General features: G+C 42.0%; 1 protein-coding gene and 1 long non-coding RNA gene across 2 annotated transcripts; one reads left to right on the forward strand and one right to left on the reverse strand.

Annotated features, from left to right (window-relative positions):
* The first annotated feature begins 6,447 nt into the window (after positions 1-6,447).
* On the forward strand, positions 6,448-7,492 carry LOC115036282 (uncharacterized). Its single transcript, XR_003840376.1, has 2 exons — positions 6,448-6,555; positions 6,806-7,492. It is a non-coding gene; the product is annotated as an uncharacterized LOC115036282 (long non-coding RNA).
* A 592-nt stretch (positions 7,493-8,084) lies between these two features.
* crip1 (cysteine-rich protein 1) lies at positions 8,085-12,643 on the reverse strand. The gene is made up of 5 exons (XM_029493509.1): positions 12,502-12,643; positions 9,220-9,314; positions 8,800-8,857; positions 8,416-8,460; positions 8,085-8,245 (listed from the first exon to the last, which is right to left on the reverse strand). Exons 1-4 carry the CDS (start codon positions 12,539-12,541, stop codon positions 8,420-8,422), a joined length of 234 nt encoding a protein of 77 aa, XP_029349369.1. The 5' UTR covers positions 12,542-12,643; the 3' UTR covers positions 8,085-8,245; positions 8,416-8,419.
* Between the last annotated feature and the right edge of the window lie 9,910 nt (positions 12,644-22,553).

Consider the following 22,553-nt stretch of genomic DNA (forward strand, 5'->3'; position numbering starts at 1 on the left):
TATTTGTTTTTTACAGTCTACTATCAGATCCATCTGTTTGGTTTCTCCTGAATTGAAACTTTTTATGCCAGGCTGTCGCTCCTGTTTTGCCTGCCTGCAGGTGTGTTTTCAAAATGCTCTGAGGTCATTGTGACACTAACGTACTCAGTTGAAACGTTGACTTTCTGGGCCACTGTGTGTATGAGTAAGGGAAACGATTGAATGATTTAATGAGGAAAACGTGCAATCAGTAATATTAAATGTAGATTTGATTTGTCTGCCAAAGGATGGTGGTGATTTGGAAAGGATGAATAGATTTTGAAACCTCTCTATCGTCAGTGTAACCCGGCAGTGTGTATCTATGGTTGCCTTTTTTGTTCTGTTTACCTCGTTACTGATAGCAGGCACTGAATTGGGCTATGGAAACGAGATGTTTTGATCTGTCTCTCTCTCTCTCTACATATCTCGATGCTAAGCCCTTCGGCCTGGAGCCAGCTTCTGTTGCCGTAGCAACAAATGGGTTAAATGGTTATTTTCCTTTTAAAGGAAAAACCACAGCGGGGAGTTGAGGGAGAAACGGCTCCAATTACCGGTTACTCCACAAGTCAAACCTGGGTCTATGCACAGACTGTGTGAGTGTGTGTGGCTGTGTGTGTGTGTGTGTGTGTGTGTGTGTGTGCATGAGTGACTGCTTTGAGGTCTAATGTCTAACTGTATGCCAGTCAATGGAAAAATAACACGATTTGCAGACTGTTCACATGTTTGGTATGTTAATTTCTATTTCTTTGTTGTTGTTTTTTTTTTATTTGGGTTTCTCTTGAGGTTCTTGCGGGGAACGTTGTTGCGGGAAAAAAAAAGAGGCTTTCAAGCTGTTTAAAAAGCAGAATAATGAATAACATTGATGCCACGACTCAAACACAGCTGTAAACTTTCATTTCATCCGGTTGGTTAAAGGAATTTGGGAATAAAAAGGTTTATTTAGCTAAATATTAGAAAATATATATGATTGAAATTCTATGTTTGCATACTTTCTATGCTATTTTCATATGGGGTTCACACTAATGATGAAAACAGAAAGGAATCTCAAGTGCTTTTTACTACAGTGTAAGTTATTTGTTTCAATTTGATTTTTACCACCTGTGTTTTTAGATGATTCATGAAGCACTGTATATTAAAGTTTTAAAATATTCAGCAAACCTTTAAATGTGTTTTCATCTTTTCACTCCACACCAAACCCCTTGGGGGGGGGGGGGGGGGGGGAACAGGTGTTTTTGTCGATACCATTTTAGAGCGTAGCCTGTTTAAGTTACACAAGGGGGCAGCATATTACAGCTATTCCTGCAGCCGAGTCCTGATGCACTCGGACACACAGACTCATTTTTTTCAGATACTGTGGCGTCCTTTGAGGTTTCAAACTAAATGTCTTTATCAGAAAGTCACAAGATTGACTCAGAGAAGTGTACTTTGTGTTTCTTTGCTGTACTTTTTGTCCCGACTCATCTGGGGCTGCTGTAGATGCATCGGTTTCATTAGGTTGGACTGGACCTGCCCAGCATGCATTCAGCTCGCTTTGGCCGTTTTCCACTTTATTTCAGTTTTCACATCCTTTCCAAAAGTGCTCATTTGTTTGTAGCATTTTTGCCATTCAAGATGAATCTATTGAATGTTAAAAATCTCCAGTTTTCACCCCTTTATGCTGATTCCTGCTTTCAGCTAGAAATTCTTCCCATGATTCACCTCAGTAGGAAGGTTTGGCTCATTGTACATGGAAATGAATGGGCTGTTTGCTTTTTGTGAGTATTGTCCAGAGTGGTCACAGAACAACCACACGGGTAAACTAGATTTAGTTTTTACGTAAATGCTGTGTGACGTGGTGTCGTGAGTGGAGACGACATGGACACAGGTGTGTTGAATACTTTTTGTTCTGAGCTCATTGTATGTTTGCCTTTCAGCTCGGCTGGTTCTCTTCCGTCATTGTTCCCGAGTGTGGCGAGTGAGTATCATTTCTTTTGTAAAGCAAAACTGCAAAGCTCCCTGGTTCGTCCCTGGTCTCCCATTTGTTGTCACGTGATCCCATATTTAAATTGAAAATGTATAAATGTGCTGATTATAAGTTTGAGAAGTGTAAAACAGTGTGCTGCAGTCTGGTCACAGTTGACGTTGTGACCGGCCTTTTTCATGTGTCAGTCGCCTTCTTATGCTTTGGATCTCCAATACAATGGCACATTATTTACTGCTTCGCATATTTCCATAGTTGGTTTTCATGAGACATTGTGTTCAGTTAAAAATGTGTAAAAACACAAAAATAGAGATGGAAAATGGAAGAGTTCAGGTTTGTATAGCAGCCATGTTTTGGTGTCTGTTCCTGTGACCGTGTAGGATGATTCGGATCTGAAACAACAAACTCCCAGCAGCACCGGGGCGAGCAGCATGGCAGTGCAGGAAAGGCAAACAAGAACAGCATGCGGCTCAGATGTGTCCTCCTGTTCTCCTTTTTTGTCTGTTCCAACCCGTGGGAGGAACAGGAGCAGGAAGACAAATAGGAGGGATGGGAGTTGAAGATTGGACACAAAAGGCATCTCAACTTCGCCCGTCTATCTTACACCTGGAGAAAATGAAGAGATCAGAGTGAAGACTCAGAAGGTTTCAGTGGGAAATAAAATTCACAAAAGCTCGTTCACATGGACCTCAGTGCCTGTTTGGCTCTGAAAAGTGGCATTCATCTTTTGCATTTGATGAGTTCTGGTTCTGGAGAGCAGGGAGACTCCAGGTTATTTTTCATGACTGATATGCAATCAGACCGTCTCCAATTCCTGTCGAGGCTCACTTAACATGTCCACGACATCCTGGCGAATGTGGCCAGGTGCTCTTCCCCTCTCTGTGTGTGCGGGAGTTAGAGAGAAGAAATAAATACTGATTTCTTTTATCTTTCCTTCTTTTTTTGCAGTTTCTCTCACTCATCAGTTCCATCATTCTGCTCCAGCCCGTGTACAGTATGTTCCTGGCTAGCAGAGCTTAGCCTGAGGCCAATATCCTGCCAAGGCGGGGAAGGATCTGCCACAAGAGATCTCTGTGAAATGCAGTAGCTATATTCAGTAATATTTACAGCTACAGTAAGGCTGCAAGTGGTTGTTATATAAAATGTAAGAAAATAGTGACAATGCCACTAAAATGAAGGCCATGGAGATGTTTTTATTGTGTGTGCGTGTTTGTTTTTCGTCCAGATATTATTTTAGAAAATTTGCTATTTTCAACTCCTGAATAACATTAACCATGTTAGGCTAGCCTGCAAACATGCCGAGGTTTCTGGGCACATCGTGATCTACTGGCAGCTCAGCATGAGAAGTAAATGGATCACAAAAGGGTTGATCTTCTGGGAAGCACAAATGTCTGCTACAGACATAAATGTTTGGACTTGGACTGCCCCAAAATGTTGTGCAAAGTGGCGGACAGGCTGAACAGCTTATCGGTTCTAAAAAGAAGTACAACAATCTGGTTTTCTCATCACGCTAGGAAAGACTTTCATCCATGAGCTTGATTTCTAACCTGAAGCGGGAACTTTGATGCACTTTGCTTTGGGTTTGAAGCCTAAAGTGGTCTAAATGTGATCACACCATGGAGACGGGATGACTGGTAATAAAACTATCCTGTGTGGGGAAGACTACATCAAAATTACTCGACATCTCCATTCTCATCCTCCAGATTTCATTAATTACACTTTTCTTCCGCCATTCCCAGATTTTGCAATTAAACAATTTATTCCAAATTCAAATGACTGATGCTATTGGTCCATTCAGGCACTGTTTCAAACTCATTGTTACATTTTTACTGATTTCTACTGATCCACCAGCTTTTACAATGCAAGGTCAAACTGGAATTATGAACCTTTCTTTTTTTGACATGGGGGGGGCAGAAGGTGGGAATTGTGTGCGAAACGGACTACGCTAATGTGGGTCCTTAGTTTAATTGCACTCTGTTGGGGAGAGCCTTATTTTTGAGGCCTAATTAGAAGACAGCCATGTCTGCCAGATTTGTACCCTTTGGCTCGAGCAGGGGAAAAAACATGACTGATGTACCAGAATGGTATTTTATTTTGGAGATCCAGGCTGAGGCTTAGAGGCCTGGCTACCTCATTATCTTCCCCAGCACAGAGGCTTCCTCCTGGGCTTGGTGTTGCTGATGAATCCCTTCTGTGTGTGTTTACAGGGAGCTGGCTCCCATACAAATGTTCATGGCAGCAGCTCCCCTGTCTGCACACACACGTTGGCTCCATATTAGCTATTACAACACCAGAGGGCCTATTTATACACATCTGCTGAGAGTGAGGTGCTGCAGTGGAAACAGATACATGCAAGCAGCTCGATTCAACTGCAGGGAAGGCCTGGCAAATTAAAGGAGAGGGAGGGCAGTCGAAGGTAGGGGGTAATATAAAGGGGGTGGGGTGGGGGGGTTATGGAGGGTGAAAAGACCAAAACAAGAGAGGCGGCAGGAAAAGGAAGTGAGAGAATGCAGAAGATAAAGGAACTGAGGAGAAATGAGGAACAGATTCTGCTCAGTAATCACCACAGTTCTCTCCAATCAGTCCAATGTTCATCCACCATAACTCAAATCCTGCTGGAGCCACGGGATCGAAACAGGACACTGGGAGATATCTCCCGGCCCGAGTTTGTGTTTCTCATCAGACATGTACTTGTAATAGCTAATTAGTCAGGAATATTTTCTTTTAGCTGTAATATATGTCACCTATCTAAACCTTTATGTTGTGCATGCAAGCATTCACCTGAGTTACACTGCAGTTTCAAAGGTTTAAACTCTGCATCATGAAATATTTAAATGCGGTCTTGTATATTCTATGCGGTCTTGTTTCCCCATTTAAACAATATTTTAGATCAAGCTAACACTAATGAGGAAAAGAGTAAATATCTTGTCTGACATTTCTATTAACAATTAGAAATTATTTAAGATGAAGTGGTAGACAGGTTTAAGAGAATGATGGAAACTCCAGAGGTGCTGTGTTGTCTCACTATTTGTCCGTGAGAGATGTGCCGTTATAACCAGGAAGAGCAGAGGTGATATGGAAATCTTCCTGAGCGAGCCTTTCAAAGCCTTGTGCACGTTAACACACACACACACACACACACACACACACACACACACACAGAGATGGAAGTACGTTTACCTGAGTTACAAAGATGCTTCTCACACATTTCAGGTTTTACAGCAGCAGTTGTTGTTCCTTTGTCTTTGTCACGCCTCTATTTGGAGAAAGCTTTTGAGAGATGCATGAGCTTGCGTCATCTCTGAAATGATTCAGATGCCACAAAGTTCTGGCTCCATGAGGTGAACTTTTTTCATTCATTTTTATCTGCTGCTTTAAATCTTCACTCCTTGAGTCAATTAGTCGACCCTTCTCTTGCATGTTATGCCTGGATTGTGTTGCAGCTGGTGGTTGTCATAAATGCAAAAAATACATTGGTCCCACATGTTTGTGCTAGAAGTCGGAGCCCAGCTCAGGACAGCAGTGTGATATGTGGTGTTTCCAGCCCATTCGTCACAGAGAGGAATGGGAGGTGATGCCGTGGACATTTTTTTCCCCACTGCAGTCTCTTTCATCATACAACCACTAGGAGACACCAAAGTCAGAAAGTTTTCCAGGAGCTGTAGAGAGAGGAGTCATTTGTTATTGATGGGACATTTGGAAGTTTAATTAGCTTTATTTATTCTTTCTTTTCGGGTTAATGTGTTTTTGTTTTGTTTTTTTTAAGTGTGAAATGTCTTTGGCTTGCTCACATTACAAATTAATCTGGGATTTGAACACATTTCCCACCAACCTCATGGCTGGAGGAGTCATGACCATCCTGCATACTTGAGTTTCAGCCCCCTTATTTTCCAGGCCTTAATAGGCTTATGGGTCTAATTTTACAGCTTCATGACTGAGGGCTGTTATTCATGCTGACACAACGCGTCCTACTCCGGCTTCCCCCTCCTCCTGTTTGACAATAAAAAAAAAAAAAAACAGCTTAAAAGTCAACATAACTGCTTTATTAATGTGCTTACTGTGTGCACGGTGGTCCCATCAGGTAATTGAGGCTCAGCCTATTGCTTCAGGCTTCAAGCTGAACCCAGAGCGTCCAGTGAGTCTGTTCTGAGGCAGAACTAGAAAACATTTGCTGCTTGTTTCTTTTTCTTTTTTCTTTTTTTTTTGGTGTTTGTTTAAACAGACTAATTTTAAACACCAGAACACAATTGCTGCAGATTTCATACATAATCACAACATCAGGATGTGTCGCCATGGCAACAGAGATGCAATGCTTCCGGCCTAAAGAGGACTGAGGGAGAAGTATTTGAATACCAAAAAGTGCACTGTAATTATCAGAGGAGAAATCTTAACGCACTCCAGCAGACTGTGTCAAAACACTGCGTAGACACAGGAAGCGTGTAAAATCCCCTTCTTTCTTCTTCTGTTGAGCTGAAATGAGGCGAAGCTCAACTTTTCTCCTCAGTCTACATCTTTGTTATATTTTGTCGAGTCCCCTTCGACATCCTCGGTGTAAAATCTGGATATTCTGCTCTTTGGTAGTTCAGTTCATGCAGTTTTATTTAGATAAATACAAGAATGTGAATTCTAGTGAACACTGGAAATGTGTTGGTGGAAGCCATACTTTGTACCTGCAACTTTGCAAAACAAGCTGTTTTTCTTTTGTACTTTTCGCAGCCAACTTTGAGGAAAAAGCTGAAATATTCTTTGCTGCCAAACATCCTCTGCATGTTTTCACCAGTTGCCTCGGTCGAGATTTTCCTGTGACAGTGAATGTCTTTGTTGCAGAGAAAAGGGTGACGGCCAGACGGACGGGCACACCGGCTGTCTGTTGGGGCCTGTTTGTGTCTGTTGCCGTAGCAACTGTCAAGCTGCAATGGTGGAGGCCCGGCAGAGGCGGCGGCTGCTACGTGATTCATGGACTCCGAGGGCGGCCGAGCAGCGCGGAAGGTTTTTGGCAGTGGAAGCATCTGCTGGATCTGCACAGACTCAGGTTGGCCTCAGTTGCCCCAGCTGCTACCCACAATGCAACAGCCAGGGCGCACATATTCATCCACCAAATGAAACATCAATTAAAGATCAAAAGGAGGCTCTTGGGTTTGGAGACAGGTCCTTTGAGTAGCTGTTCTGGAGCTTTCAGTGGGCTGACCCAGTCTTCCTCAGCAGATGGTGTTTGTACAGTTTTACAGTTTCCAAGGTCAAGAATGAAATTGAAGCAATAAAAGGATAATGTCATATGTGACACTGAGATAAACAGGAGGGAGTGACTCAAAGGTCAAGTCAGGATTTGTATATGGGAAAGATAAAAAGCTAATTTTGGGAAATTAAACTTGTGCTAACCATCTGTTGTTGCTTTCATGATTTATTGCTTTGGTTTGAACTTAGACTGACGAATTCTTCAACCTGATTGAAAAAAAAAAAACAACAAAAAAAAAACAGTTGTGTATTAAAATATTCAGACTGTGCTTGAAATAACTGCTCTCACTGTTTTTTTTTTTTTTCTCCAGTTGAACCATAAATAAATCAAGTTAAAAACATTTCTGTGTAGGATTTAAAGCGCAGCTAATAACGGCATCATCAGCTGATGTCATGTCATCTACCATCTATCTAAGGCTCAAGCGACTCTTCATTCCCACTGATCTTTAAAGTTTCAGCCCGTTTATAAATTACTCTCAGGTTCTGTTTGTGAAGTCATTAAACAAATTCAGTATTGAATTATGTGACAGTACAGATCTTCTGAGGAAGATCATGTGACATATCTGAAAGCTCCAGACCTTTGAAGTTGTGGTGAGATTGTTTTACTAATAACTAGGACTGCACATCATGCAGTCAGATGAAAATCAGATGTATTAGAAATTCTATCCTTATAAAAAGCGTGATTTAAGTATAAGGAAAGTTCCATACATGCTAAAGGATGTTATTAGATAACACAGGATCTAAGCATAATAGTATATACACACAAAAAAAAGAAATGACACAAATTTTAAAAAGTGTTTAATCAGAAGGATCAGGGGTCAGATGACAACCACTTCATGAGAATACACATCGTCTTCAGAAAGCAGGGCAAAAAAAAAAAAAAAAAAAAAAAAAGTCATAAAAACACATGAACCGAAAATGTTTCCTCTAAACTGCAGTGCAGTTTGTTTTTGCAGATTTTTTTTTTTAAATTGACACTTTGGAGCCTTTCAATCTTGTTTTCCGAGCAACATTTTACTGCGAGGCCTGAACCTGGCGGTGAAGCGGAGAAACACACGTCAGACATTGCGAAGCAAAAGGGCGGATTTGCTCTTGTCAGCGGTCTTTGTTTGTCTTAACAAATGCCATGAAAATGTATGACAGGAACAAATTCATGCAAATGCTACGGTTGATAAATGAACGGATGCACGCGTGGACAATACCTGTCTATTTATATGAGTGGCTCTCGGTTCCACCGCGCCCAAATCCTGAGAGGGGAGAAAGAATTGCATTGTGAACTACGATTCAAGACTAAGTTAAAGTAGCTGGAGAAGGCTTGAAGGCCTTCAGAGATGCATCTGGCTGCAATTACGTTACAACAGGTTCATATCAGCTGACAGTGTGATTTCACAGAAGTGTTCACAGCCTCAGCGCTGCCACATGCGAAACATGATCCTCGTAGAGGGGCGTGTCTGCACGACACAAAGTCTTGGGGCCAAAGGTCGTGTTTATTATAGTATGTCAAGTCGTAGCTGTTGTGATTGTGGTGCCAAACTGAGCTCATTCAAGCTGTGTAAGAGCAGATAACGTGCGGGGAGTGAGCTCACCTTTTGGTCCGAACAGTGCACCGTAACAAGGGTTGTTACAGTATGGCTTCCCATCGTGCTGTAACAGGCAGAGTGAAATTTACACTTAGTTATGATAGAAATGTCAAAACATCAAGAAATTACATTAATTATATATTACAATATTAAGGCCATTCAAAAGAAATAATATAATTAATAATTAATAATTAGTAATTATCTTTTTTTTTATTTCAGATATTTAGAAAATGTGGATGTATCAATTTCATTCAACCAAATTAAGCAACAACAATATTTTCAACCATGTCAATTCACTTCTTAAATCCTTAAATTTGTTTTTTCATTTGTGGCTCGTTGGAAAATAAAACTTACGTACTGCAGGTTGGATAGCAGATGAAATATCAGACATAAAGTTATCTGTGTTGTGTCGTTCAGGTTTCTCACCTCTGCATGTGAGCCTGGCGACAGCGTCTTGTTGCACTTCTCACATTTCAGACAGGGCCTGTGCCAGTCCTTACCCAGTGACGTCACCCTCTCAGCTGCCAAACACATCCAAACATTAATGATCACATCCTCAAACGTTCACCACTAAGAGAGTTACTGTTTGCAGAGGAGAGGGGAAGCGTCAGGGGGTCAACACGTTCGTCTGCTGATCAGTTCAGTTATGAGCTCATAAGGCCGCAAATGTTTCAGTTTAAGAGCATCAAGTCGTCCTCTGTGGAGATTAGTTTGAGAACATTGTCTGGGCGTGTTGCCTGAGGGTGAGGGCCGAGTGTCCCTGATGAGTCACGTAGTCTGATAAAGGCCATCTTCATCTGCAGGGCTGATCAGCGCAGACGATGCAGACGGGGAGGTTGGAGGGGACAAAACTTTACTGAAGGAAATGGACGACGTCTGGTCAGAATGTCATAAAAGGCTAACAGTGTTGATGCAGCGTTTCAATTCAAGCACAGGAAGTGTACAAAATGTAGAAGATGTAGAAGGATTATCATGATCCGATCCCGAACTATTGCAGCTCAAAAAAAATAAATAAATAAAAATCCGTACAGGCAGCCAATGTAAATAACTGAGTTCAGGTGATGCCACAAGTCTCAAGATCTTCCCACAATGTTAGGATATGACATATTTGATCTCTAAAAATAGCCTGATGGGGCATGAGATTATGCAAGCGGCTGTGGAAACAGGGAATGTGCTCTGGGGTGTGGTCAGCCGCTCAGGCCAGCTCCATGAAAACATTTTAGCTAAATGTGGTGGGACTTGGAAGGCAAGTCTGACCCAAAGGAATGACTGCACTTAACTCCAAATACCAAAGCAGAGGCCTGAGCTGACGGCCCAGAGGTCAGAGAGCACTGTTTTTTTTGTCTCTTCACATGGCTTATTTGTTTTACCTTCTGATATGAAAGAGAAATGAGGCGTGACGGCCTGAAGAATAATCCAATCTGCCCTCTTCATCAGCTCGCACCAACTGGGAGCTTTATGGAAGCAGTCCAGTACACACAAGCACATAAATCTGAATGGAAAAACCCACTGAGAGGGGAGGCTGTTCAGCTACGGGCTTCAATCCGCCAGAAAAAAGACTCACGGGTGGGTTGTACAACACTTAGATTTAAGTGAATAACCTCTTCACGTCAACTAAATGTTAAAGTTTAAGTCTGACGAACTTCTGTTGAGAACAGTTCGACGTTTTGGCTCAGCTGTCATGATGCCACAGCCAGCAGACACTTAACTTAAAAAAAAAAACAAAAAAAAAAAAAAACCAGGAGGCAGATTTTGTTCCCTTTGAACAAAGCCAGGCTTGTTTCTATTCCACCATTTCCAGACTTTATCTTCTGCTGAACTAACTGGCTTCGAACTGTAGCCCTAAACGTGACAGCCAGATAGGAGCGAGGTATCGATCTTCTTGATAAAACAACATTTTTAAGGCTGATAAACTGTAGCTGTTCTTACATTAAAGGCATTCAGTTCTTTGGTTGATTTATCGCCAGTGTGTGCCTCAATACATCATCACACAACCTCCGCTACATGTTAGTGTCTCTGCTTTCAACACGTCTACAGAATTTCCAACAAGAACAAAAGTATTTTCTCTCTTTTGTTTGGACTTGGACCAGATTCCCCTTTCCTCATCATTTTGTGAAGCAGCAGTAGCCCGATTGTTTCCATCTGAGAGCTGGATAACACAAAGACAGATGAAGAGCAGAGGAGGACGAGGGGAGTGGAGCAGGGAGGTGATCGGACGGAGACGTTGAAGATTTAAAAACTGAAGAGGTTTGGTGGGAAGTTGTGACAAGACTGCTCAGCCACGAGCAGAAAAAAGGGAGGCCTACGACTCCCCTCGGCAATGTTTCAGCTTTTTTCCCTCCCCTCAGTTTCTGTTTCACAGAAACAAGATGAATTCAAAACTGATTGGTTGGCTTGTTCTGGCCCAAACAAACTGTTTTGCTTGTTTTGGCAGGAAGGCAAAGGTTTGTCCATGAACAGGGAGGAAGGAAAATGCGGCTCCCCAGACTCTCAGATAACTCATCTGACTGACAGTCTAAAGACTTCGCATTGGCCTCAGTCTCAGAGCATCTCTCTGGAGAAGATTCGCTGTCAGACAATATGCTCAGTGAATTAAGAGGCGAGATAAAATGGAGCTGTCCCTTTCCTCCCCTGGTTTGATAGCGTCCTTGCGAGACAGAACGACTGCATTGCACGACCTGCTTCCTCTGCTCCATCCAAACGTAGCTCATGAAGCATCACCAGAGACAGTTTGGCACCTGCAGGAAGCGTGGACTTTAAAGTCCTCAGTAACGTGATAACAAGGCGGCCTGCAGAAAGCAGGGAGGATACCAGATATTCATCTGCAAAACGCAAACAGAGCCAGTAAATGTGGACAGCCAGGACACTAAAAAGTGACTCTGACTCTTGGTTTTTCCTGCTTCTGCTGCTCCAGTGAAGTACCGTCCTTGACATTTCACCCACAGCCACCTTTTCCAGACTCAGATTTTACATGCACACCTCCAGTTCACACAGTATCACACAGCGTACTGCTTTGAAAAACCAAAGAGAGCCATTCAATGTGGCTCCGCGGACAAGTTCCAGCTGTGGTCGTTACGGATCTCCAACAATCACAAATGGAAAGAAAAAAAAAAAAAAAACATTCAGGTCATTGATCTGAGAAAAGTATCAATACCAGAATGTAAAAATACGACAGATCAAGTAAATCGAGTAAAGTCGAGATGAGCAAAATATCCAAGTTTTAAAAGTTAGTAGCCTGTCCAAGAGTCATAATAATCCAACAAGTACATTCACTCCCTTCTTAAAGGCAGTTGTGCTTATCTTTTGTACATTTAGTGGTCAATATTGTGTTTTCTTTTGGTTTTGTTTTTTTTTAACTGCACTCATTCTTCTACACACCCAGACAGACGTCAAGTGAAACAAACAGAATCCACTCTAATGTAAAGGACGTGTGTTAATATTAACGGGAGTCTTGTGAGTTTTTGCAAAAATAAATAAATAATAAAACTCTGCATACAAGGCTTTTATTTCTAAGCAGACTTTTGCTGAGAGAGAGAGAGAGAAAAAAAAACGTGCTTCTTGTCATGTCGGTCAGTTGAATTCAGCTTCCTGTTTGCGCATTTACGCCAGTTTCTCATTAAACCAGGAAATGATCAGTCACAGAGGACGATCAGGGAGGGAGATTCAAAACTAAACAAAAAACAAAAAAAAAAAAACCATGAATCTTACCGAAGTAAACCTCCTTCTGGCACTTGGGGCACTTGGGCATTTTGCAGTATGTGGTGCTGATGTGCAGAAGGTATCCAGCGGTTGTACCTGTCGGCTCGGACTGAAGTGCAGATGTGCGCTCCCCTTCCTATTTATACCACCGAGGGGAAGAGCGCATCTGAAACTCTACAGCTTTCTCTCTTTTCTTTTTTTTTTTTTCTGGGGGGAGAGGCTTCAGAGTATGAGCAGAAAGATTTCATGTAATGGACAGAAACTAAAATCTTTTACGTTAAACTGTAATCGTTTTAATTTTTGCAGCCTGGAGCAGTTAAAGCTGGAATATATATTATGACATTTATTTGGTTTCTTTCTAAACATTTCACTCATCTTTTGTTTGCTTTTGGAGTGTTGAATAGATTTCCAGCTTCAGGCTCGTAAAACGAACCAAAGAAATGAAATGCAGTATTTTGAGGTATGTATCATTAAAAGTTTAAAGAAGCTGCATTTGCAGCAGAATTGGGTCACAAGATAGAAGGAAAATAGACGAACGAGCCTTGAAATGCAGTGATTTCTATGTAAACATTTAAAGGTCCTGCTTCATTGTGTCATCATGTGGACTTAAGTGTTGAAGGGATTGCAGACTGTAGTCCACAAATTAATCCCACAGAATAAAACAGATTAAATGTGAATGCGTTTCTGTTGTCTTTCTATTTGGACTCAGTTCCCTTTTGCTCAACGTTATTGCACACATTCTGGGACTTCAACAAACCGAGTAGCTGCAGAAAAATGCGTGAGCAATTATGATGCGATTATCACAAGCACACTAACACATGAATCACGATTTGAGCTGCTGTGTGAAGAGGGATGTTTATGGTAACTTCCCTCTCAAGGGGTTTGTGCTTAAATTTTAGGTAAAATATAAATGTTCAAGTTTCACTTCATGCCACCATTAAATGATGATAATCACAGCAATCTCCTCCCAATCAAACATCACTTATTACAGATTATTTGGAATGAATAACCGCTCTAAAAGTAAAACCTTCGATAAAACAGACTTTCCTTATTTTTTGTTTTTCCAACTTGCATTGCATTGCGTCATTGTTTACTCTGTGGTGTGAGTGACATGAGTAAGAGGAGCTCCCTGAGTCTCATAATCAACTTGATATGTGACGCCGGTCTATTTACTGAACGGGAAGATAACCCACCCTGATGAATAATCCAAATCACGCTGACCTTCAGACAAACACACACCTTGCTGAAGTCGGCAGTCCAGCCCATCTGTACGCAGCTGTAACTCTGTATCTCTGTTTATGACATGTTGTAAAAAAAAAAAAAAGGAAGAAAGAAATCATACAGCTTTACTTTCTCTGCTGTGTCTTTAAACCACCAACTACAAGGAGACTCTGGGGAGGCTCAAGTCGTTTGGGGGCATCGCAATTACTTCTCGATCAATAATTAAAAGTCAAGGATTAGTTGTTGGAATAACAACCTACAAATAATACATTAGCAGCTCAAACAGATGGAGGATGTGGTGAGAAAACTAAAAGACGTGGAGCTAAATGGTTAAATGAATAGCTGAATAATGAATAAACAGCTTAAACACTTGGACTTAAAGCAACAAAAAAAAGCATTTAGGTGGCTGAATAATTCATTAACATTTAGAGCAAACACAAAAACATGTGCAACCAAAAATGGAGCAGACTCAGTGATTAACTCCCTTACAACAAACGAACAAAGGAGGCTAGACCGTGATCACTGGCGTCCCAGAGTCGGCCCCTAACGCCAGCCATCACCGCTCCTCACACAAAGACAACTATCTCAAACAGCACTACCGTCAACTAGTCTGACCTCTGACCTCTCACCAACTGGGGATACAGACCCTGGTTTGGGTAGGGGGCATGAAAGTGTAGAGGGTGCAGGAGGTGGAGGACAAGCTACACTCACAGATTCAGCAAACAAACTCACCTGAACAGTCCTATAATCAAACCAAATCAAACCAACACAGGCCAACTCACCTGGACTAACCGCCTGGTCTCAAAGAGGCTCAAACAGGCTCAAACAGGCCACACCCTCCACTTAAATACACTTCCTCTTCCTGGATTTCTTCCTCTGCTCCTCCCAAGGGTCTGTCTGTCTTAAGAGCTCCCCCTGCTGGGCCCCCAGCTACTATTACTTCTTCTAACCCAAATCCACTGACTTCTTACTCATCTTCATCTTCCTCACCCTCTGTCCCCTTCCTCCTAACTCGCTCAACAAAGCAACAACAGATCTGGCTACAAACCCTCTACGTCCTACTTCCACTGGACAAATCCTAACCTTCCACCCTCGCTGCTCAGCATCCTTACCAAGATCTGCATACCTGAGCTTTTTCCTTTCATATGCTTCTTCAACTGAATCCTCCCACGGCACAGTCAGCTCTATGAAATATACTTTCTTTCTACTCCTAGACCACAACATTATATCAGGCCTCCCTGGCCTATCTGTACATTACCCACAATCTCTGCATGCCTAAGAGTTGCTTTCACTTCCTGCACTGCCATTCTTGGATTCCATTTTCTGCCCTTGGATGGGTTTGGAACCACCTTACTAACTACCACATCTTTACTCCCAGACAACAGGAGCTCTGTCCTAACCTTAGTACATTTAAACTCCTCCACTAGATTAGATGCTGGGAGCTGAAGTATGCCTTTCCCATACAGTCCCACAGTGCTTAAACATCTCAGAACACCGAGCCCCTTCCTGAAGTAAAAGCTTACTAGTCTTTGCATTTTCTCTGCAGCAGATATTGGAATCTCATACACCGACAGTGGCCACATCAACCTGGGAAATAATCCAAACTGCAAACACCACAGCTTCAACTTTCCTGGAAGTCCTGATTTATCTATTCTCTCCGGTCCCTCAGCAACAGAGCAGAGTTTAGTTGGCAAGAGAAGAAGCTACAAGGAGTCGAAGCAGCTAAATGATACAGTGGATTTTGCTCTTGGTGGGATAAGAGATTGAAATTCAGGTGAAATAATACAAAATAGCAGAATACAAAGCAATAAATAAGTGAAAGGTTCGCTTGATGATTGAAATGTAAATAAAAGTAATTGGTTAAAACAGCTGAAATGGGTTAAAGAAGACATTTGAGCTAGTTTGTTTCGTTTGCTGAAAGCGGCAGATAAATGGTTAAAATGGTCAAAAGGTAGAAATTCTGCCGCAGCCCAAAGCTGTCCATGAAAAAGCCAACCTAAACACGGACAGATGGATAACTGCTGATGAGCGTTAACGTTTTTATAATGATTTCAGTTGATTAGATTTGGATGCAGAAGGTCGGCCTGCGTCTCCTGGGAGTGATTCTGATCACACCTGATCTGTGTGGTTGAATAGCTGTTGTCATTTGCTTGTGCGTGCACTTATATGAGGGTTGTTATGTTGTTATGCTCCCTTTTATATGGCGTCTTAACATACGGGCGTGCCTTCAGGGCAAAGTGTGTTTATGTCAGATCTCCACCATAGCTGAATGATTTCTAAAAGATAACAAACCTCCTGAGGATGTTTTTTTTTTTTTTCTTCTAAAACTGTCATGGAAACCAAACAAAAAAAATGATGTCAGTCTGATTGTAACACCGTCATTTGGTCCCATTTTTTTTTTGGCTGGAACATTTTGCAGTAGTTCACTGTCTGAGCTAACCGTGTTTTCCTCCTTAGTCTTTATTAACCTCTGACCTCTGACTGCACAACACACAACATTAATTTACCTGATATCTTTGAGAGGAAACTCCCAGCGTCAGCGAAAGCTGAAGAAGAAATACTATATGACAACAGTATCTAAAACAGAAGAAAAACAAAAAAATAATGCTTGAACTTGTTTTTAAATCTTTGCATTGGACGGACTCCATGTGGGAAAATCAGACTACTGAGATTCACTTTAATGATATACCATTAAATTCATTTCAGATCTGGTCTACTGTGACAAATTTACCTGGGGGGGGGGGGATCCCCAAAGTTTGTCTTGCAATTTTTTTCTGGGAGGCGACACAGAAGCTCTGCCCTGCTGCAGATTCATCCACCCAGGTGGCTGCGCTGCCTCAGGGTGGATTCTGAGGTTTATGTCCAGCTTACGTCTCTGTTGCTGCCTTATAATTACACCTCTCAGCGCTCATTCCTTCTCCTTTAAATTAGAAGAGACCAACTTTCATCATCGAAATCATTAATCGATTTTACTGTGGCAATCCAGGGATACACCCCTGAAACTGAAAACCGCCAACGTTACTCATAGATGGCCCAAAATTTGAACATGAATTATGTGCTAATCAAAAAATTGCAAAACCAAGACTTTTGGTTTTGATAAATTTGTGTTTTTGATCAATTTTTCTTACTATTTCTGGTAATTCCGTCATATAGACAGAAAAATGGCTACGTGTGATGTGTTGACACTGTGGGACATCAGATTTTTGGAGCGTTACGGTCTGCTCCCACCTGCTGCATCAATTTGGTTTTTTCTTTTATACACCTAAAGAAGGTTGTTGTAGTTTTTTTTTTTTTTAACCATCAACACAACCTTTGCTGAAAAGGAATGAATTGGCATCAACAAATCATCAGGGTGCAGTAAAATGAACGGTTTGATGCTCACCGTTTCCGTATGGCACATACACAAAAACATTACAGTGCATAATCTGCTGCAGACATGCACATCCCAGTTTATGCTCCAACATTTGTTGAGCCAAACAGGCAGACGGAAGGAGAGATTTCACTGGTTGGTCGGACAAATTATGGCTTTAGTGTCGTCGGTATTATTCCGGGTTTGAGAAACATGTGAGTTACTTTGGATGATGAAACACTTAGAAAGTTTTAGGCAAATGAATTCAAAGGAGAATTGAGTTTTTGGGGGCTTCAGTTATTATCTTTCTGTCAGTAATAGATCATATAAATAATTGGAATGTGAACAGCAGATAATTATGACCTGACCTGACCTCAGTCCCTGTGGACAACTTCAATATTTTTTTCTATTTCAGTCTATCTCATCACTATCAACATTTTTATCCCAAAGGTGCTCTACCAGCTCGGCTGACTATTATGGATGTCTGTTCAAAACCATCAGAATCGGCCGACAATGCTGCACATTTAAATTTTATTAAGCTGTCATCTGGAAGCCTTATTCATTTTCTGACTGAAAGCGTGGGTTGGATGTGGTGTCCCACACTTGGACTGTCTGATTATGTCAGACAGTCCAAGTGTGGGACACCACATTCCCTCTGAGATAATAATCACAGGACTGTTTCATGTTTCATTCGCATCAGTCGAAGTGATGGAGGCTGTGCAGTGACCTCAGAAGCTGAATTTGTATGATTTAAACGGGCCAGATCAAAAGCGATGTGGTGGGACCCTTTAGCTTTCAATCACCAAACACACAGGAGCTACCGTAAGAGCAGCGACTGTCACATTAAGATTATTTTTTTTTACCTCTGGGAGCTCATGCATTTTGAAGCATGAAATCACATCCGTATTTGGTGGAGGGAGATCTGCTCCCTATGAAAGCGGAGAAAGTGGTTTGTCATTCAAAGGATCCAAAAAAAAAGGTTTAATTAGATGTTAAAATGTAAAAGGAAAACGGACACAGGCCTCTTAATTTACTGGAAGATTATCAGAGGAGAGTCCAGAATTACTTCCAGAGCAGAAAAGATGAAAGCCCAAATTTCCCATCATGGATCTGAAAACGAGTCCTCGCCCTGCTTGTTTCGATTCTGCTAAATGTTTCCTGGGTTTAGTTGAATTTATACTGTAGCTAGGCACAGTGGTGGACGGCAACATAAGCAAACACCAGCTGTTTTTAGGGAAATCAGGGCATAGCAGGGTGTTTGGCCAGACCTCAGCCGGGTGGAGACCCGGAGGACGGAGAGGAGACTGGGAAGGAGACGAGTCCGAGCGGCAGCACGGCTAGCTGGAGGACACCGTGTCCGCTCAGTGGAGATCGAGGTGTCGCTGAGGGAAGTGCTTCAGTTTGGCAGAATTCCCGTCCACACACGGATGTATCTGGTTATACAGTTTAGTTCACCTCAATGCCAATACAGACAGACGGCCAGATAGAAGGAATTCTACGGCAGTGATCGGCGCTCTTATTTAGCAGTGAAGTGTGAAGTTTGAAGTGACCTGATTTGACCCACACAGATTCACACACCGTTTCTTCCGGGTTCTTTCTGTCCCCTTTATCTCCGCTCACCTCTGATGCTCCCGTTACATCAAGATTCTCCAAAATCAGCGTCATCTGGAAATACTGAGCATCTGTGCTCTTTGATTCTTTGTCCCCACATGACAACTCAAAGTCTCCATTCCTCCGGCACTTTGCTGTCAGTCAAGACGGCAAAGATTCATGTCAAGGTGATGCACACACTGTGTTATGTCAGAGGAGTCATTTACCTGCCATGATGTCATCTTCGGCTCTTTGTCTCTCACCCTTTGAACGGCTGATACTGAATATGCCTCTCACTGTTCTTCTGTGCGGAAACACCCTCTTGCACAATGCTGTTTGGACACAATCGGACTAAGTGTACTAACTCTTGTGACAGAAAGTGAATCCTTTAACACAATCAACATGATGCACAATTCATCAGCAGCACTGAGCTATTTGGACCATTGTAATGGTTTCTCTGCGGCTCTGCTCCTGACCTCCATCTCTCTTTGCACTGGCTCCTTAGAGCTGCTTTTAAAAAATTACTGTTGGTATTTACAGCTGGAAGGTTTAAATCACTTCTGATTGGCTCTTGCATTATAAATGGCATCTGAGCACATCTGGTACAAGCCTGTTTCTTTGCTCAGTGTGAAAAACAAACATGCTTACTTGTAATTTTCTGTTTATTTAGGCCTTATAGTTCTAAAGAGAGGGATGTGTGTGTGCCATATTTGAACAAACAGCACTCTTGTCGTGATTTATTTGTGTCCAGCAGCGTGCACAGCGCACTCTGAGACTCCTTTTCTTCCCATGCTGTCACCTAAATATTCCAGCTCGTCTGCGCAAGAAGTCAGAGATGGCAGGCAAGTCTGGGCCGATTTTGGCTTGGACGGCTTTCAGCCGTGGCCCCTCAATCAAAACAATTTGAATTTCAGCATTTGAATCACCATGGGAAAAGTAAGGGCAGGAAATTGGGCATCATCAAGAGGACAACATGGTTACAGACGTTTTTCATAAAAAAAAAACAAAAAAAAAAAGCCAGTCAGATTGTACCAATTGAGAAAAGCCATTTAAACCCACAGCGCTCCAGTAAGGCCTGTTTAATGTTGAGAGCTGGCGCGGGCTCAAGCATGTAGCAGGACAAGAGAGGCTAAACAAATAAACACTGTGGTAAACTGTAATTTCCTTGACAACTGGTAATTGTTTGTTAGGCAGGTTGTGTTCGCTGCCATGGCAACAGTGAGTTCCTCAATAACAGGAAACGACGAGGCTGTGGATACGATGTGATCATTTCCTTTCAAAGATATGAAGGAAAATTCACCCTTGACTCCCTTGTTGTAACTATCTTACTAATATAAAAGACAAACATCAGATATTTTCTACCAAGGATCAGCTTTTCACTCACAGCGAGGGCACCCAAAGGTGGAGGCTCACTCTTCTGCTCATGACGACATCCATCTTCACACTGATATGTTTAAAACATTAGCAATCATTTGAAGAGATATAATCTGCAACTTTGCCGTTAGGAAATAGAAAGCTTCGCCACCGTGGACGCCGCATCCAGCTGAAAAAATACAGAAATATAGTTTCACTGTCATAAATTAATGGATTCAAATTTGGACGTGTGCTCGAATAAAACAAGTAGCCTGCTGGGTGGACACATAAGAAAATGTATTTCACCCAGCATGCTTGCATATCATCAACATCTGCTTTTGACAGGACGGTTGTTAGTTTCACGTTTTGGGCCTTAAGATTTGTTGCACACGCTTGTCGATTCATTGCTGCGTAACCTGCATCGTATAATTTGCTCTCTGGCGGAGAGGGAAATGTCATATTTCACCCTGAACTATGTGAATCCTTTTTTTTTTTTTTTTTTCTGGTTTGCAGCAGCCGCTCTGTGTTCAGGATTCTGACGCACAGTCTGATGTTTTACTCATTTCGGCATGAAGCGCTCAGTGATGAGTCACCTTTTTTTGACACACTTCCCACAACGCTGCAGTGACACCTGTCACATCGCATGGACATCACTCAGCCTCAGGTATCACAACAGCAACAACAACAACAACAACAACAGCTCCAAACCTGTTTCTATTCTATTCTACAATATCGGCTCATATCGAGTGTCAAAAACAGTTTTACTGGAACTCGTTAACTGAATGGCATGCTGGATCAAATTAAACAGCGTTTTTCTTTTCTTAAAAAAAAAGAAAAAAAAAAAGGCATGACGACAATTTTCCACAATCAGACAATTACTTTATATAAGAGATCAGTTAAGGCTTATTAAGACCCGCAGGTTTTAATAGCTTTCAGTGGTAGACTTGTTTTTGCAGCTCTGGTTCCCACTGAAGTCAAACTGCCTAGTTAACATTCCTTTTATTTTCTTAGTTTATACATTTATTTTATAAATAGTGTCTTTTTTTTATTTGCTACTTTTCTGATTGCAGCTCTTTCTCCAACGCTGTTGGTTAAATACTTACACTTTTTCTTAGATTGGAATTGTTTTGTCCGTTTTAATAAGTGACGCAGTTCCCTCTTTCTCCTCTCCAAGTCACTGAAGCCAGAACAGCCCTCCTCTGAAAACATCCATCCTTAAATCACTTTTCATTAAAAGCAGTCAATAAAAAAACCATCTTCACCGAAGCCGTACAGTTTAGCACCTGTTGACAGTCTCTTAGCTGCTGCTGATTTCCTCCCTGTTACCTCCAAAATCTCTGAACGTGATTGTGCTCATTAGAGCCTAATTTTGGGGCCGTGAGGCCAACTCAGGCTGCTTTATTTCATCAGCAGTGGGACTATTAGAGGCAAGAGAAGGTGTGCAGAAGATCTTTAGACGTGTTTTTGGAACATTAAAAGCAGCACATTAACACTCAAAACGTGGGCTTCACAGTTCAATCAGGACTCATGAGCCGGTTTTTAGGAACTCAGTGGGTCCCGTCGAACCTCATTGTGGACTTTGCCGCCGGTCCAAACAATGTCGTGTCTGAAAGCATTTCCCGCTGAGCAGCTACAGGCCTCTGCTTTCTTTTCTAGTTCTTGGCCTTGTAAAAAGTTTACAGAAGAAGGCCACATGGTTCGCTGCTACATCACCAGGCTTGACTCGGACAAAAGATGGTTCGTAAATCCACCTTGTGCAACATCCAGGATCTGTTGTGGAGCCAGTTTGGCCTTCTAGGCTGGACTTGTGTTAAATTTTAGATTGTGTTAAATTAGATTTTTTTTGGATACTTTTACCATGGTGACTAAAACCTCTTCATAATGTTTAGAGAGGGAGCTCTGCTTCTGTTTAAGATGCTGCCGTCTTTACGGTTTTATTGTAGATATGAGTCAAATCAATCATGAGCAAGGTTTTCTGTGAAAGGCCTTCGCTATGTGCAGACTCCCTGCCTTTGAAAGGATAGCTGAAGGGTGCTGTGATGTACTGGAGGTTCTTGAACACAACCCCACTGCTCCCTACCTCACCTGCAGTTACTCCAGTAATTAGTGCCGTCTGCAAGGGGAGGAAATGTTAGTCAGCTCTGGTGTTTCTGGGCAGACTGGTTGCCAGAAAGAGGTATATTGCGGTTTGAAGTAATATATCTGAGTTCCTGATCACGAGGTTTTAAATCATTATGGCTTTGCTTTTATTGGGTTGAGAAAGCCTTTTGAGTATTTCACACATCACGATTTAAACGTCTTTTTATTAGGTCAACTTAATGCTCTACATGTATTCCCTTGCTTTTGTTTGACATGCCAGCAAATACACATCTTAACCTGAAGTTGTTCAACTAGAATATCCCCTGAAAACACTCTGTTCATTTCACTTTTGTTTGTGGCCTATTCAGCGTGAACTCCACTGAGCACAGAGAGCTGAAGGGAACGCAGCACTTCCAGGTTCACTCTTGAGGTAAGAACCTTGTTCCCAATCGCAGCGCTTGTTGCTGTC

Source organism: Echeneis naucrates, chromosome 22 (genome assembly GCF_900963305.1).
Source record: "Echeneis naucrates chromosome 22, fEcheNa1.1, whole genome shotgun sequence".
Classification (NCBI taxonomy): Eukaryota; Metazoa; Chordata; class Actinopteri; order Carangiformes; family Echeneidae; genus Echeneis; species Echeneis naucrates.